The sequence below is a fragment of the Pleurodeles waltl genome, chromosome 4_2, assembly GCF_031143425.1.
Source record: "Pleurodeles waltl isolate 20211129_DDA chromosome 4_2, aPleWal1.hap1.20221129, whole genome shotgun sequence".
NCBI classification, from domain to species: Eukaryota; Metazoa; Chordata; class Amphibia; order Caudata; family Salamandridae; genus Pleurodeles; species Pleurodeles waltl.
In genome coordinates this window covers 331,823,110-331,841,857 of record NC_090443.1, presented here as the reverse complement: position 1 = coordinate 331,841,857, position 18,748 = coordinate 331,823,110, and the positions used below count along the sequence as shown (strand labels likewise).

Sequence of the window (18,748 nt, the reverse complement as noted above, 5' to 3'; positions counted from 1 at the left end):
CTGGAGCTCTTGGCTGGCCTGAAGGTTTTTACTGGCCTTTTTCATGTACTCAGCCATCCTTGATCTGAGGCCAAGTACATAATCCACAATATCCTGCTTAGGAGCTTTTAAAGGTTGTTCCCAACCCTCCTTTACAAGTGTGAGTGGACCCCTAACAGGGTGTCCAAAAAGAAGTTCAAAGGGGCTGAAGCCCACTCCTTTCTGGGGTACCTCCCTGTAGGCAAAAAGGAGGCATGGTAGAAGGATATCCCATCTCCTGCGGAGTTTTTCAGGGAGACCCATAATCATGCCTTTGAGAGTTTTATTAAATCTCTCCACCAGTCCATTTGTTTGTGGGTGATAGGGTGTTGTGAACTTGTACGTTACACCACACTCCTTCCACATGGCCTTTAAGTATGCAGACATGAAATTGCTTCCCCTGTCTGATACCACTTCCTTTGGGAAGCCCACCCTGGAAAATATTCCCAGGAGGGCCTTTGCCACTGCAGGTGCTGTAGTGGTCCTTAAAGGAATAGCTTCAGGATATCTTGTGGCATGGTCCACTACCACCAAGATAAACCTATTGCCTGAAGCAGTAGGAGGGTCAAGGGGGCCAACTATGTCAACCCCTACCCTTTCAAAGGGAACCCCAACCACAGGCAGTGGGATAAGGGGTGCCTTTGGGGTGCCACCTGTCTTGCCACTGGCTTGACAGGTTTCACAGGACTTACAAAATTCTTTTGTGTCCTCAGACATCCTAGGCCAATGAAACAGGGGAACAAGCCTGTCCCAAGTTTTCATTTGTCCTAGATGCCCAGCTAAGGGAATGTCATGTGCCAGTGTTAGGAGGAACTTTCTGTACTCCTGAGGAATCACTAATCTCCTGGCAGCTCCAGGTTTAGGATCCCTATGCTCAGTGTACAAGAGGTTGTCCTCCCAGTAACCTCTGTGAGAGTCACTGACATCCCCATTAGCCTGTTTGACAGCTTGTTGTCTGAGACCCTCTAATGTGGGACAGGTTTGCTGTGCCACACTCAGCTCCTCTCTGGCAGGCCCCCCTTCACCCAAAAGCTCAGCAGTGTCTGGTTCCAGCTCCTCTGGTGTAGGTTCTGCACAGGGAGGGAATTCTTCTTCCTCAGAAGTAGAATCCACTGTAGAGGGAGGGATAGTAGGAAGTGGTTTGCTTCTACTAGCCCTAGCTTTAGGGAGCACTTGGCCCATTGTTCCAGGATCCAAGCTTCCCTGTCCTTTTTGCTTTTTGGCCTGAGCCCTTGTCAAAGCAAAAATATGCCCTGGGATGCCCAGCATTGCTGCATGGGCCTCCAACTCCACATCTGACCAAGCTGATGTCTCCAAATCATTCCCTAATAGACAGTCTACAGGTAAATCTGAAGCTACCACAACTTTCTTTGGACCAGTTACCCCCCCCCCAGTTGAGATTTACAACAGCCATGGGGTGGCTTTGTGTTATGTTGTGAGCATCGGTTACTTGGTACTGGTGTCCAAGTATGTGTTGTTCAGGGTGCACCAGTTTCTCAATCACCATTGTGACACTGGCACCTGTGTCCCTGTAGGCCTGGACCTCAACACCATTTATTAGGGTTAGTTGCTTGTACTTCTCCAAGTTATGGGGGCAAGCGACCAAAGTGGCTAAATCAATAGTCCCTTCAGAGACTAAAGTAGCCTCTGTGGTCTCCCTAATCAGACCAACCCCAACTAAGTTACCAAAAGTGAGCCCAGCTACTCCCTTGGATTGGCTATTAGTAGGTTTGCTCCCACCACTACTGCTATTAGTAGGGACACTAGGTGTAGCAGTAGGGGTTGTAGTGGTAGGAGCTGTGGTGCCTTTCTTTGGACAACTGGGATCTGTTGTCCAATGGCCTTTTATTTTACATAAATAGCACCATGGTTTCTTTTCCTTGTTCTGATTAAAGGAGGATTTGGACCCACCACCCCCACCAGAGTGTTTTTGTGGGCCTGATGAAGACTCATTTTTAGATTTGTCCCCACCCTTGTCAGAAGACTTACCATCCTTCTTTTTGTTGCCATCTTTGTCACCCCCTGTATGAACTTTTCTGTTCACTCTTGTTCTGACCCATTTGTCTGCCTTCTTTCCCAATTCTTGGGGAGAGGTCAGATCAGAGTCCACCAAGTACTGGTGCAACAAATCAGACACACAATTATTAAGAATATGCTCTCTCAGGATCAAGTTATACAGGCTGTCATAATCAGTAACTTTACTGCCATGTAACCACCCCTCCAAGGCCTTCACTGAATGGTCAATGAAATCAACCCAGTCTTGTGAAGACTCCTTTTTGGTCTCTCTGAACTTTATCCTGTACTGTTCAGTGGTTAAGCCATAACCATCCAGGAGTGCATTCTTAAGAACTTGGAAATTATTAGCATCATTTTCTTTCACAGTAAGGAGCCTATCCCTACCTTTTCCACTAAATGATAGCCATAGGATAGCAGCCCACTGCCTTTGAGGGACATCCTGTACAACACAGGCCCTCTCAAGTGCAGCAAACGACTTGTTAATGTCATCCCCCTCCTTATAAGGGGGAACTATCTTGTGCAGATTCCTGGAATCATGCTCTTTTGCAGGATGACTATGGGGAATACTGCTGCTGCCACCATGGGTATCTAAACCCAACTTCTGTCTTTCCTTCTCTAATTCAAAAGGCTGTCTATCCAAATCCAGCTGTTGCTTTTTAAGCTTCAGTCTGGTTTGTTCCACCCTCAACTTATTGAGTTCCCTCTCTAACATTCTGTCATCAGGGTTGGTGGGAGGGACATTTCTAGAAACAGAGCTATGATGGGAATGAACAGAAGGAGACCTGTCCCTTACAGAAGGCACCCTAACACCTTGGTTTACAGAAACATTACTACCAGTATGGTGAGAGTAAATGCTTTTGCTATGATGTGAGACAACACTATTTATTTGGTGTGGCTCATCATCATTACCATCTATGCTAGATTGTCTAGTAATGGGCAGGCTAGGAAGTTTCTTTCCTGAATCTTTTCCTGGGGGAGTCCCTGAATCAGATTGGGAACTATTAGGTACTTTTTCAACAGATGGGGCACCTATGGCCTTATCCTGTTCTCTAAGCATGTTAAGTAACAGTTCCAAGGAAGGATTTTTCCCTACACTCAAACCTCTCTCTATACAGAGACTCCTTGCTCTTTTCCAGCTAAGGTTGTCATATGCAAGTTTGGACAGATCAACACTTTGGCCTGTGCCAGACATTTTTTAGAGAGAGTTAAAGTGATAGAAAAAGAGAAAAATGTTTTCAGAACTTTTTGGAAAGACAGAAAAAACTTTTTAAACTTTTAAGAACTTTTTGAAAGTTTAGAAGTACTTTTCAGCACTTAGAAAAGAGTGAAAAGAGGAAATGCAAAACTTTTTGGCTATGTGTATATACACTGACCTTGTTTTGTATATTTTTCTCTTATGAAAAGTACAATGACAAGAGTGGTAAGTAGTCTCAAGCACTTATCCCACCACTGCACAACCAATGTAGGAGGCTGGACTGGCTTGTAGTGAGTACCAAGGGGTACTTGCACCTTGCACCAGGCCCAGTTATCCCTTATTAGTGTATAGGGTGTCTAGCAGCTTAGGCTGATAGATAATGGTAGCTTAGCAGAGCAGCTTAGGCTGAACTAGGAGACGTGTGAAGCTACTACAGTACCACTTAGTGTCATATGCACAATATCATAAGAAAACACAATACACAGTTATACTAAAAATAAAGGTACTTTATTTTTATGACAATATGCCAAAGTATCTTAGAGTGTACCCTCAGTGAGAGGATAGGAAATATACACAAGATATATATACACAATAGCAAAAATATGCAGTATAGTCTTAGAAAACAGTGCAAACAATGTATAGTTACAATAGGATGCAATGGGGAAACATAGGGATAGGGGCAACACAAACCATATACTCCAAAAGTGGAATGGGAACCACGAATGGACCCCAAACCTATGTGACCTTGTAGAGGGTCGCTGGGACTATTAGAAAATAGTGAGAGTTAGAAAAATAACCCTCCCCAAGACCCTGAAAAGTGAGTGCAAAGTGCACTAAAGTTCCCCTAAGGACAAAGTAGTCGTGTTAGAGGAATAATGCAGGAAAGACACAAACCAGCAATGCAACAACTGTGGATTTCCAATCTAGGGTACCTGTGGAACAAGGGGACCAAGTCCAAAAGTCACAAGCAAGTCGGAGATGGGCAGATGCCCAGGAAATGCCAGCTGCGGGTGCAAAGAAGCTTCTACTGGACAGAAGAAGCTGAAGTTTCTGCAGGAACGAAAAGGGCTAGAGACTTCCCCTTTGGTGGACGGATCCCTCTTGCCTTGGAGAGTCGTGCAGAAGTGTTTTCCCGCCGGAAGGACGCCAACAAGCCTTGCTAGCTGCAAATCGTGTGTTTGGCGTTTTTGGACGCTGCTGGGGCCCAGGAGGGACCAGGAGGTCGCAAATTGGACCTGAAGAGAGAGGGGACGTCGAGCAAGACAAAGAGCCCTCACTGAAGCAGGTAGCACCCGGAGAAGTGCCAGAAACAGGCACTACGAGGATGCATGAAACGGTGCTCGCCGAAGTTGCACAAAGGAGTCCCACGTCGCCGGAGACCAACTTAGAAAGTCGTGCAATGCAGGTTAGAGTGCCGTGGACCCAGGCTTGGCTGTGCACAAAGGATTTCCGCCGGAAGTGCACAGGGGCCGGAGTAGCTGTAAAGTCGCGGTTCCCAGCAATGCAGCCCAGCGAGGTGAGGCAAGGACTTACCTCCACCAAACTTGGGCTGAAGAGTCACTGGACTGTGGGGGTCACTTGGACAGAGTCGCTGGATTCGAGGGACCTCGTTCGTCGTGCTGAGAGGAGACCCAAGAGACCGGTAATGCAGCTTTTTGGTGCCTGCGGTTGCAGGGGGAAGATTCCGTCGACCCACGGGAGATTTCTTCGGAGCTTCTGGTGCAGAGAGGAGGCAGGCTACCCCCACAGCATGCACAAGCAGGAAAACAGTCGAGAAGGTGGCAGGATCAGCGTTACAGAGTTGCAGTAGTCGTCTTTGCTACTATGTTGCAGGTTTGCAGGCTTCCAGCGCGGTCAGCAGTCGTTTCCTTATCAGAAGGTGAAGAGAGAGATGCAGAGGAACTCGGATGAGCTCTTGCATTCGTTATCTAAAGTTTCCCCAGAGACAGAGACCCTAAATAGCCAGAAAAGAGGGTTTGGCTACCTAGGAGAGAGGATAGGCTACTAACACCTGAAGGAGCCTATCAGCAGGAGTCTCTGACGTCACCTGGTGGCACTGGCCACTCAGAGCAGTCCAGTGTGCCAGCAGCACCTCTGTTTCCAAGATGGCAGAGGTCTGGAGCACACTGGAGGAGCTCTGGACACCTCCCAGGGGAGGTGCAGGTCAGGGGAGTGGTCACTCCCCTTTCCTTTGTCCAGTTTCGCGCCAGAGCAGGGGCTAAGGGGTCCCTGAACCGGTGTAGACTGGCTTATGCAGAATTGGGCACATCTGTGCCCAAGAAAGCATTTCCAGAGGCTGGGGGAGGCTACCCCTCCCCTGCCTTCACACCATTTTCCAAAGGGAGAGGGTGTCACACCCTCTCTCAGAGGAAGTTCTTTGTTCTGCCATCCTGGGCCAGGCCTGGCTGGACCCCAGGAGGGCAGATGCCTGTCTGAGGGGTTGGCAGCAGCAGCAGCTGCAGAGAAACCCCAGGAAGGGCAGTTTGGCAGTACCAGGGTCTGTGCTACAGACCACTGGGATCATGGGATTGTGCCAACTATGCCAGGATGGCATAGAGGGGGCAATTCCATGATCATAGACATGTTACATGGCCATATTCGGAGTTACCATTGTGAAGCTACATATAGGTAGTGACCTATATGTAGTGCACGCGTGTAATGGTGTCCCCGCACTCACAAAGTTCAGGGAATTGGCTCTGAACAATGTGGGGGCACCTTGGCTAGTGCCAGGGTGCCCTCACCCTAAGTAACTTTGCACCTAACCTTTACCAGGTAAAGGTTAGACATATAGGTGACTTATAAGTTACTTAAGTGCAGTGTAAAATGGCTGTGAAATAACGTGGACGTTATTTCACTCAGGCTGCAGTGGCAGGCCTGTGTAAGAATTGTCAGAGCTCCCTATGGGTGGCAAAAGAAATGCTGCAGCCCATAGGGATCTCCTGGAACCCCAATACCCTGGGTACCTCAGTATCATATACTAGGGAATTATAAGGGTGTTCCAGTAAGCCAATGTAAATTGGTAAAAATGGTCACTAGCCTGTCAGTGACAATTTGGAAAGAAATGAGAGAGCATAACCACTGAGGTTCTGATTAGCAGAGCCTCAGTGAGACAGTTAGTCACTACACAGGTAACACATTCAGGCACACTTATGAGCACTGGGGCCCTGGGTTACCAGGGTCCCAGTAACACATACAACTAAAACAACATATATACAGTGAAAAATGGGGGTAACATGCCAGGCAAGATGGTACTTTCCTACAACCACCAACAGAGCTCCGACTCACATTGCGTTTGGGAGGGCATCGTTGGATGCTATTCCTCACCATTCTTCTTGGATTCCTCCAGCTGTGTCCAGTGACGAGGTTCAGGAGAAGAGGAGGATGTCGAATTAGCGGGCGAGCTGTAGGCGCCGGCCAATTCCCTCTGAGCTGAAAGTTGGTGATCAAGTGTTATTGAAACAAACCGTGCCAGGAAGTAAGTTTTGCACGCCATTCAGTACTGTCCCTTGGACAATTGTCCAACTAAATGGTTCGGCTATTGTAGCCCGGCGTGACGACAAGACTGTGACCCGCAACATATCTTTGTTTAAACTGATTTATTCTCCAGAAGGTGCTGTTCGAGATGAGGTCTGTGATGCCGAGGAGGTGATTCCGTTATCTCCAGGGTTTTGTGCAGATGGTGCAGTGTCTCGTTCGGCTATTTTGACGGATGCTGATCCAATTCCTGGCCCGGCTGACACTGTATCTAGTGATGTGACTCCGGAGGTGCTGTCTCATCGTTTAGAGTCTACTAGATACAACCTGCGCAGCAATCCTTGCCCTTCTGTTCGGCTGCGTGATCATCTGTGTGATTTTTGAACTGTGTGGAGTTCTTTTCTTGTGTTTATGGTTTTTTTTTTTTTTTTAAATTTTGGGGAGGAATGTAATATCGCTGGTCGGTGATGTAACCGACCAGCCTATGTGTCTTTGTTTTGTGGGGGAATCCCCGGGTGTTGCCGGGAGGATTCCCCCTCCATTGTTATTGCACAATAGCTTGCTCCGAGGCATGAGCCCCGGAGCTATAAATAAACAAAGGCGTGGCCGGGAGGGGCACACTCGCGGCAGGCAGACAGACGGAGGATCCGTGCTGCTGCCCCTGAACGCACGGCAGGCCCTCCTCGACCACGCCGCAATTAAAATCCTAATAACTGTGTCTCGTGAGTCTGTGGCCACCACACGCGTTAATTAAACTTTGGTGTTGAGGTTTCCATAGCGCTCAACACCACAGCAATCTCGGACCTCTTTAATCCATTTACAGTCACTCCCTGCCCCTTCAGCTCACTATTGCAGCTTTCTGCTTTCTCCCTTTGTGTCGCTTTTTTATGTTTTCTCTTCCTCCGTCTTTCCCATATGTCTCTTTGCTCGCAGAAAATGCTTGAGGCAGAAGAATAAGTGCCGGTCCCCAAAAATAAGAGCAGGTGCCCTGCACCGGAAACCACCGGTTCAAATTAAGCACCTCTTCGAAAACGTAATAGACTCACAGCTCAGCACGTATGACACTGCTCTGTCAAAGGTTCTAAAATATTTCAGAAACACATTGTTTTTTTTCCCTGCTGACAAGAAGCATGACGTCAGCGTGATTTAGGATGTGGCCATGTTTCTGATTATTGAATTATTTCCTCTGAAATCAGAGCGGTTAGTTTTTATGAGCCGATGAATCTCCAGAAACACTACAAACTTTAAGAGCCTTTGCCTTTCTGGCGCCTCCCAGTTCTCGTGATTTATGTCCGGTCTTGTAACTCGTGCGAGCATGGCGCCATCGTGTGGCGAGATAGCGGGCTGCTCCATCAAGCAGTGCATGCTACATGACAACTAGATGTCTAGTAAGGAATACCGAGAGAGCTGTGTGTAAGGGGTTTTAAGTACTGGGTTGGGACCCAGCCGACAAAGAGCGACAGGTAAACTGCCGACATGGGCAGCACCAGATTCAGAGACCAACCATAGAGGGGATGCCCCAGGGGGGAACAATAAAAGGCCTTTTCTGTTGCCAACATGGGCAAAAGTTTCTTTTTTCGATGCTGTTCAGCCAACAGGTACCAAAGGCAAGAACTACTGGCTTTGCCAGTGCTTGTTCCTTGATGCCATGTTACATTAGGTGTGTTTTCCTTGAAGGAAGTCCAAGGGCTTAGATTTGCAATTTAATGTTAAGAAATGTGTGACCGGTGAGTGTTCTCAACGTCTTCCTGTTTAGGACGCACCATCCCTAGATCTATTTGCCTTTAGTAAAGTAGTTGGAGCACATATAGAAAGAAGGGTACATATGGAAAATTACTCTGGTATTTATGTATACTCCGTGGAATAGACTGACATTATTTATTAAATAAACAGGGTGGGGTGTAGTGTGACATGCTGTAAAAAGGAAACATCAACAGAAGAGCAAACACTGAAGCAAAAAGGAGGTCCCCACACTGCACCTTGCATTGGAAAAGCAGGGTATTGGTGGGGTGCGCAGGTGGTATGGAAGCAAGTCCTTTTGTGGCAGACGGCTGTGATTGCCAGGTCCTACTAGCGCACTATGTTTGGTATATATGCACGTATGTGTGCATGTATGTATGCGTTATTTTTATAGGACAAACCCAGGCAAGAGGCAGTTTTGGTCTAAAAGCTTAAAACGCAGTTCCCGATCTCCCCACAAGGTGGTATCACATTCCCACAAGTTGTGAGGCAGCATCAAAATGGGTGCCATTTCACAGAAATCTGCAGTTACAATCACGTCTCATTCTCCTTTGAAGTCAGCTACCTGCATATTGGCCTCCCCGCCTGTTTCTTTATAGCCTACCAGAGACAGACGATTGGAGGAAGGCTTGACTTACATAGCTGAGCTCTCCAGCTTGCCATAGAGCCAGCCATTGCGTGCCTCAGGGACCAACACCTGGATGACGTCCCCCTTGCTGAAGCGAAGCAGCGTCTTGTTGCCACTGGTGGAGTGGTTCACCAGGGCCTGCACTCGGGTACCTGCCTCGTCGGCACCAGTGGCTGCAACAACCGCTGCAGCGATGGCGACCTCGCCGAAGGAATTGGATCGAGACCGCTGCTGGTTACTAGCCAAAGAACCTGCCAGAAACACACAAATGTCTACGTTATACTTTTATCCATCAAGCCTTTGAAGACTGGGGTGCAAGGACTGGTAGCGCATGCCTCTCCGGGGGCAGGGATTGAACTCAGGGGCATATTTATACTCTGTTTGCGCGAATGTGCGTCAAAAATGTTGACGTACATTCGGCGCAAACCTTGACCCATATTTAAACTATGACGCCCGAGCCCGCAGATGTCAAAAAATCTCTGTGTGCATCATTTTTTGGATGTGGGAAACCGACTTTTGTTAATGACATGCAAGGTAGGCGTTCCTGTCCAAAGAATGACTTTAAGGCCTGTGCGCCTTATTTATACTCCTGCGTCATTTTGATGCACAGGAGGGGGCGGGCCTTAAAAAATGGCGCCAAGCCTGATGTGCGCCGTTTTTTAACGCCTGGGTGAGGGCAGGCGTTAAGGGACCTGTGGGCTAATTTCCATGGTCTCTGACCATGGAAGCAGTCCACAGGTGCCCTCCTCTGCCCCCAGGGACACCCCCTGCCACCCTCGCCCACCCCTGGAGGACACCCATGGATGGGGGGACCCATCCCAGGTAGGTACAGGTAAGTTGGGGTAAGTATCATTTTTTAATATTTTTAAAGTGGCATAGGGGGGCCTAACTGGAGCCTCCCTACATGCCACTGTGCCCAATGGCCATGCTGGGCATAGCCATTGGGCAAGGGGGCATGACTCCTGTCTTTGCTAAGACAAGAGTCATTTCAATGGGGGTTGTGCATCAAAAAATGGCGCAAGTCTGGTTTGAGCCATGAATTTTGACTCAAACCTAGTTTGCACCATTTTATGACGCACAACCCCCATTTTCCCCTACGCTGGCACTAACTGGTTAGTCATTTTTTTTACTCTTACCAGTCCGCAGCGCTGGCTAACGTCAATCCTTAAATAAGGCGCCTGCATGATGCGTAGGAATGGCGTTAGCCGGCGGTAAAAGTTTTGACTCAAAACAGCGCTGGTGCTGGTTTGCGTCAAAAAGTATAAATATGGCCCTGAGTCTCCATGTTTACTCAGTCCTGGCCTTTCTCTCTCACATGCATACTCATGCATGAACAGGACTGGGCCTCGGCCTCCTGTGCAGTGGCGTAACAAACTTGAGGGCCTTCCCTGCAGTGTACATGGAGTGCCCCCTCCGGACTCAGGCCAGGGTGCTGACCTTAGGGGACCCCTGGTGCTCAGCCCCCTCCCTACCCCCCCCCCCGGACCACAGGGACCTACGTTACACCACTGCTCCTGTGCCTAGAGAGGTGTTAATACCTCAGCTGTGAAAGACTGGTGCTTACCCACAGATGATGTCCTCTGCATGGTTCTCCGGTCTGGATCAGGTGTCCGCTGTCTATCCCGTTCCACCTCTTGGATAATAGAGTTGGAGCTTCGACTCATAAATGAATTAAACTCCTCCAGAGGCCTCTGGGTCTGTGAAACAAAAGGAAGAGTTCCAGTTGAAAACCAGTACTATAGTGAGCTAAGAATAAATAAATGAATGATTTTCTAAATCTCAATTGCACCTTCTGTAGTGCACTAGCCTGTCCAGCACATAGGACAAACACACACAAAACTTTCCAACTGCCTACAATGTGACTCTAAATACTCTGTCACCACGAGGGTTGCATAACACCACTTTCAACATTTTTTTCATTTCTGATTACCATACTGGGCCTTTTTATTAGAACTAAGGCCCATATTTATACTTTTTAGCGCCGCATTTGTGTCATTTTTTGACGCAAAAGCGGAGCAAACTTGCAAAATACAATTGTATTTTGTAAGCTTGCGCCGTTTTTGCGTCAAAAAGCGGCGCAAATGCAGCGCTAAAAAAGTATAGATATGGGTCTTAATTTGCTAATGCCCAGGTTTTATTTAAAAAACAAATTCAATAGAAAACTGATATCTGTAAAAACCTTGGAAGGAAAAATGAAAAGTGATTGGAGAAGTTATCATTTTCAACATACTAAAACGAGGGATATGCTAATTTCTTTTTATTGCAACCTTTGCTAAGGTCTATGAAATTTGAAACTTAATTTTGCCAAATTTATATGAAAATCATGACGTGTGCAACAATGTAAATAATGTTTATGCTTACATACCACTAATAAAATGTTTCTACATGAGTCGCATTTCTAAGAAAACTATGTGTTCTATATAAGGCAGATGTGCAGAGGAAAGCTTTGCAACATTGAATCTGCAGTGAAAAATTGTGCAAACATTGTACAGTCTGCAATAGGTTAAATTACAGAGAAGAATTCTAAACGCATTGTCCAGCTTGGCTGGGCTGTGTTTGTCTAGAGACAAGATGACCTCAATATGTTGTGAAATGGTCTCGCTATGTGGAGTTGAAGGTACATTTCGCAAACATCACGAGAAGCAAGAACAAGTACCTTTGCAAAAGTTCAGTGCTAAAGAAAAACTCTGTAAACCCCTAGTTAAAACAAAAATGAAAATGTGTTGTGAACCTCAATGCTTCACCTCTTTGCCCAACACAAGAACTTGTTGTGACTCAAAGTTCAATCTTGACTTGTTCAGAAGAACAGATCCCCTGCTTCATTATCGATGAACTTGCATGCTCTTTTATATTTCTGTGCCTGCTCCCTCCCAACTCACTTCACCTCTAATAGTCCTGAAGCCGGGCGGCTAGCAGTGTAGCCCTGGGCAGGGTTTGGCTTGCTTGGAGCGGGGTTAGCGGGCTGGTTCCTGCTGGCGTCCACCTGCTCCTTCCATTGGGGAACGCGGTTCTGGAGAATTCCACGGGCCTGCAGAAACAGAAGAAGGTAGAGCCTCTGAGCCCATACACGTAGACGCCTCTTATTCTTGCCGTCCCATAATCCTCTTCACTCCTGTTCTTTTCTCATTGGGTACCAGGTTTTGAGTCTCTACTAAGCTAGATCATAAAAATAATTAACACAGAGCCCACAGCATAGAAATAACGTAGCATGACGTGACGCTCTGATGTTACTGTATGATTTTCCGTGATATGATATTATGGTAAAAGGTGTATTACTCGCATTTCACAGCGCAATTTATAATAGTTTATTTTGAATTTCAATATTCAGTCTTAAATTTACTGGTTTGTTAAACTATCAGTTATATCGATTACAGATGCCTCAATATTAGTTATGAGACCTGCAGGAAACATGGCATGATAAAACCACAACTGACATGGTAGTTTAACAGTAGTAAGTATAAGACCACATGCTTTAAGTGGGTGTAATTAGAAGAAGATGGATGGACCATATAAAATGGAGTTTCATGGTTCGGAAACACGTCAAGTGTGAACAGGTTAGTTGCAGCAATTGTTCTCCTACCACAACAATGAGGTGTTGAGTTTTAATTAAGTTGATTAAGGTTTTAACATATTTAGTTTTCTTTATTAAACTTTTGATAGACTAAATTATTTATTATCCTGGTGTTTTTTTTTTCCTGAGATGTATATAGTCTCATAAAACAAACATCAGACTAGAAGGCAAACATCATGTTATTTGACATGGCATGGTGAAATGAAGTTTAATAAAGTGATTACTGAACAACAGCGCTCAAACACAATTAAATCTATTTTTATTTCACATCAAGAAATAGTGGATATTGAGTACATTAAAGAATTACATTTGAAAAAAACCGTATAAAATGACTAAAGTTATGCAATTTAATGAAAGTAGGGAATGCATTTCCCATAACTGACCAGGAGATTGCTCCAATCGATGTGCTATTTATTATGCCTGCTGAGATGCTTTCATTTGATTCATGTTGTTCATTTGTTCATTTCAATTTCTTTAAGCACTTTTTCTGAGAGTCCTGCTTGCGACACAGAAAATGTAGGCAGAGACACTATTTTAAGCAGAGTAACGTGTCGATTGAGGATGTGGATCAAGGTTGGTACGTCCATGTGAGGAAGGTGTATTTTTAGGTATTTGTAGGAAGTGGAAAGAGAAAGGGGGAAGGTTCACATGCGCCAAAACTGTAGTCCACAAGTTTGGTAGCATGCAAAGAGAAAGATTGAAAAAAAGGAAGAGCCACTTGGTTGTTGAAGAACAGAAGATAGGCAAAAATAATCTCGAAGAGGAGACTGGGTTGAGATAAGATCACGGGCAGGGTCGAGCTGTGTAGTGGAAACACCTGAGAACAAAACTATAAAGTGAAACTGTTGATGAGATGCGTTCGAAATCGACTGTCAACGATACAAGTACAGCTATGTGTGACTAGAATCCCGAAGAGCAAAACCACCTTTAAATTGATTGTAACGGAGCAGTAGCTACCAGACTGACCTGCCAACTTATAAGTAAGAAAGTTCTGAGAAGGTGGTTTCATAAAGAGAACGAAAAAAACGACTCCATTTCTTTTATGTTTTGTAGTTACTAAAAATAGATACAAGTCTGATCATAATACTCAAGGAAGTGGTAGAGGTGGAAAGGAGCTTATGGGCTGAAGAAGCGATTACAACAAAATAGAACATGACAATAAACGGAGAAGGAGAAATATGCTGATGAAAGGAAGAATATCTAGTTCTTTTTTCAGTTAAAATGTAAGGAATTCTGCCGTTCTACTCGATAGTAGAAAGTCTGGGTTGAAGACTTGCACAGAGAGGAAAAGACAAAGAGTGGAAATAAAAGGATTTGGGTGTGATCCGCTTTTTAGTGTGTATCAAAGCCAAATGAAGATATATCTGACGAAAGAGAAACAGTGTAGAGTGAAAACAGTGAAAGGGCCCAGAGCAGAACCCTGGAGTGCTCCAATGTGAGAGTAAGACAAAACGGAATGAGTATATTTCCATGACATAGCAAAGGTTTGGGTAGAGAGACACGATCAGCTGGGCCAGGGGACTTCAGGTCCCCAAACCTCATTGTGGCAGAAGCCCATGTCGCCTGGGAGTGCGCTAACCGGCGCTTAAATTAAAGCACCTTTCCCTGCTGTGCGGGACGCCATCAGCTAGGCCAGGAGGCTTCAGGCCCCATATCTCATCCCGGCAGGCGCCAGACGTTGCCTGGGAGTGTGCCAACAGGTGCCTAAATTAAAGCATCTGTCCCCGCTGTAAGTGCCACGCGTGGGCCGCGCCCTTGCGAAGCCTGGGCCAAAGGCGGGCCTGTCCTGGGTCCACTAGTGCCAGGAGATGGCAGGACAGAGCCACCCCCTTTGGACCCTGCGCCAGGAACTCTAAGCGGACGTATGTCATGCAGCTGCGTGAATGGACTAAAAACATTTTTGCCAGTCAATGAGGTATATTGTTATTCAATAGTTAATACTTTAAGTAACTGGTAGGCATTGAGCCCATTCTTTTAACCTTGAAGTGGTGGACCCACGGGAGGAGAGCTGCGGACTCATATAGCTGTCAGAGCTTGGAGATTTCTTTCTTTTTTCTGGGCTAGAGAACAATTGACCCACTAGGAGAACGTGCGGGCCCCAATGGGAGGGGGTCAGCCAAGGGATTGTTAATTGGGCTTTTTTTAAATCGGCATGTTATATGTAATTCCAAGGGGCAATTATACTCATCACTGATTTTTGATTTCAGATTTTGATTATACACCTCTAATCTGTGGTTGGCTTGGTTTTGAATCATGGGGAAGAGAAAGGCGGTAGTAGACACACATACAACACCAGTGAGTACAGTAAAAGTTACAGCATTGAGGGTTTCTTGTCCCGGACGGTTTCTGTGGTATCAAAGGAAATTGAATCAGCCAAGAGAAGACTCTCTTTTTCGAGAGAGGATCCCCACATGGCGAAGGTCCAGGTACTCAGTCGAGTAGTGGATATCATTGCTGTTGTAGGAACAAGATCTCCATCCTTGGCTGTACGCTAGGCCGAAACAGGGAGAAATATCCAAAATGAGGAACTGGTGGCTCCTTCTCTGGGTAGGAGGAGAGATATCCAGGAGGGATTCCTTAGGGGAGCAAGTAATTTATCACATATTTGTCCATGCCCTATTGTTAGCCCTTGAAGCAAGAGCAAGTGCCATACTATGGCCCCAAGGAAAAAGGGCAACATAGTGTCAGTGGAAGGGTAGACAGACACAGTATACAATGCGATCCCCATGAAGGGCATAAAAGATGGTGAAAAGAGCTTCGAGTTGATTATTTCCAGATTAGATCAAATAGAGGAACAAATTATGCACTTAATAGCACAAATGAATAATATAGCGTTGTTACAGAAGGATGGTAATGCTGCAAGTGATGTAGTGCCTAATAATATTAATGGCAACTCTACTACTAATGTTAGTGGGGATTCATCACTAATCCAGAGGGCACTAGCACCCCCCTTCCCACGACAGTTCCATCATCTGCAGATGTTATGGAAAGGTCCATCACAGCCCCATTGGCACCGACGACTTCTATCTTGACGCAGAACTTGATACGTTCTAAGGATCTTGCTATGGTGCCTCAGACTAGTGTTATTCAGGGACAGAAGGTGATTAACTTCCCACCCGAGTCAACTCCCTATGTGAAAGTCTTGGGAAATGTACCTTCTCATTACAGCCCTACAAACAAAACATTTGGAGAATTAAAGAACAAGGTGGTGCATTGGTTTAAGTCTAATTCAAGTATTGGCATGGAAGTATACAATTTCATAAATATGATAAGAAGGGTAGATTGGCTAGGCCCAGATACTAAGAAATGGGCAGGAGATTGTATAATAGTTAATTTTAACAACCCCATTATTGATGCTCGTCTTTTGACCACCTTGGGCCCACCAAATCGAAACAGATCAAATGGGATTCAGGCAGACCCATTAGGGTATTTCTACAAACCTGAGATTGTGTGTGGTTGGAGATGGACCTCAGTACGTAGAATACCAACTCGAAGCACCTGTTCTTTTGTGGCACAAATGGGTACACCCATCAGTGGGCCTGAGATATAGGTTTCCACCATTAAGTGACCTGGATTCATTTGATTGACCCAATGACTTGGCAATTACCCATTGTATGGTCGCATCACTCCCCCACCCTTCCATGATGCAGACATTGCCTAGTAAGGTTGGTGAAGAAGTTCCCACATTTTTTAAACTACCATAGTGTAATCACTCCCAAAGTTCAGACAGAAGTAAGATATTGGACACAATAAGAACTGAGTTGGAATACGGCTGGGTTACAATCAAATATGCCTCTTCAGGATTGGCAGCAGTTAATAGCAATTAGGATGTTATGCTACAGGAAACTTGGGCAATAGATCCCATTATGTTTGATCGGTACTGTTAATTTAGCACACCAGCATTCCATCTGTATTAGGTCGGGCCTCAGGGGGCCTCATTACCTGGATATGCCTAACTTTAGGCGAAGCACTGTAGCATTAGACACTAGAGAAAATAGCTATCAAGCAGTGCTGTATAAGGGGAATCCTCCAGTGTATTTTATTAACTTTTATAATAATGAGTTTTCAAATTCTCTAAATCATAAGTTTTTAGATTTGTTTAATTTTATTGAGTTAATTGTGGGGCTGGAAACGGATGGGGGCAACAAGCTTACCTATGTTTAGCAGGTGACTTTAATGCTAAATTGGGATTTTCTGATCAAGGGACTCAGTCCTTATTTGCTACTGGCCTTGATAGAGGGGTAAATAATTAGGATACTTTTTGGCATAATTGGACTTACTTAGGCCCTCATTATGAACATGGTGGTCTGGGCAGCCATGCTGGCGGTTGCAGTAATTACCACCACTGGCATGGCGGCCCAGACCGCTATATAATATTCGTGGCAGAACCGCCACTTTTGAAACTCCGCCACCACCAGGCTTCCGCCACCAGGCAGCCTGGCGATGACGAAGTTATATATCCGACAGCGCAGCGATGCAAGCAGCGCTGCCCGCCGGATAATGTTCCTGGTTCCACCAGCCTTTCCCTGGCCATTTACCCCACCACGGAAAGGCTGGCGGAATGGGGGCCCTGCATAGGCAGTGCAGGGCCCCCATGCACAGCCCCGTCGCGCATTTCTCTGCCGGATTTATGGGCAGTGAAACGCGTGACAGGTGCTGCTGCACCCGCCGCACTGCTACATTTCCGCCAGCTCCATGTGAAGCCGGCGTCAATATACAAGCCCTGCTTTCAGCTGGGCCGGCTGGCGGAAACACTGTTTCCACCCGCTGGCCCAGCTGAATGAACATTATGTGGCCAACTGAGTTTTCTGCGCGCTGGCGGTTTTTTGTTGACCACCAGCGCCGAACTCAGCAGGTTTTCCCACCGAGTTTATAATGAGGGCCTTAATGTGCTTGAGATGGTGGGAGCGAGAGATGTGGATGTGCCAACCTTTAGCGGCAGGAATTGCCACTCTATAATCAATAGCATCTTTGTATCCAGCAATTCAATAGAACGGTTTCTGCATGGGTCCATCATTCGTACAGACTTTAGTGATCACAATCCCATTGCAATTGTAATAACCATGCCTGCCAGAATCGCTTTAAACCCAACCAGAACTCTGTAGTCTAGAGGCTATCACATATACTTTAAAAGTCTGCTGGAATCTTCACGATCCCTTACAACCGCTGGTTAAAATTATCCAGAAAAACGTAGGCCCATATTTATACATTTTTAGCACCGCATTTGTGTTGTTTTTTGACGCAAAATCGGCGCAAACGATACAATTGTATTTTGTAAGTTTGCGCCGCTTTTGCGTCAAAACATTACGGAAATGTGGTGCTAAAAAAGTATAAATATGGGCCTTAGATCTATTTCTGGGTTTTTTATCAGACATTGAGGGTAATGGGAATGATAACATGGCATGTGCATTCAAAACTCTCTTTTTAGGTATTAAAAACCGCCTTTCTAGGCCCATAGAAACACAGAAAAAGACTTCCCAAACCCCAAAGTGGTTTGATCCAAATGTTCTGGGGCTAATGAAGATTTAAGAAAAGCCCTAATTGTCCACACAAGGGATGCTGTAACAGTGACTGGTCGGTGAAAAAGGTATAAAGCTGTAACTAAGAGGAGAAAGGCGGAGTTGACTAACCAGCAGTGGAATAGTCTTACACAAGCAGCTATCACTAAAAATTGTAAATCTTTCTGGGGTTTTGTTTCACCTCTAAGGTCGATTAACACACCAAAGCTGTCAACTAGCTGTTGTATTAGTAGTGAGGCATGGGAGGCACACCTCTCTAAAATTTACCTAACAAAGGACTCTGGAGTAGAGGCTAGTATGACAACGGAGCCATGGCCTGCGCTCAGTGTAACCCTATATCAAGTCATAGTTGCAATAACACAGAGTGCGTGAGGGAAAGCCCCTGGGCCAGATGGCCTACCATAAAGTGTAAAGTTAGTTTATGGGTCCTTCTGCTGACCAACGTCATTAAAAATTTGAACTACGAATCCTTACCTGAGTCATGGACTTTATCCGCAATCGTATCAACGTTTAAAAAGGGTGATCGCTGCTCTCCCAGTTGCTACTGCCCAATTTCTCTGATAGGTATACAAGCCAAAATCTTTGGG

At 45.8% G+C, this 18,748-nt stretch overlaps 1 protein-coding gene across 1 annotated transcript in view; it reads right to left on the bottom strand.

Moving 5' to 3' along the window:
• The window catches only part of BAIAP2L2 (BAR/IMD domain containing adaptor protein 2 like 2), a 114,449-nt gene that overhangs the window by 25,895 nt on the left and 69,806 nt on the right, over window positions 1-18,748 (bottom strand). Inside the window, exons 8-10 of the mRNA XM_069231344.1 lie at window positions 11,956-12,099; window positions 10,636-10,768; window positions 9,082-9,322 (exon numbers count right to left, since the gene is read on the bottom strand). Coding sequence (XP_069087445.1) covers window positions 9,082-9,322; window positions 10,636-10,768; window positions 11,956-12,099 — 518 coding nt within the window. The remainder of the gene's footprint in view (window positions 1-9,081; window positions 9,323-10,635; window positions 10,769-11,955; window positions 12,100-18,748) is intronic.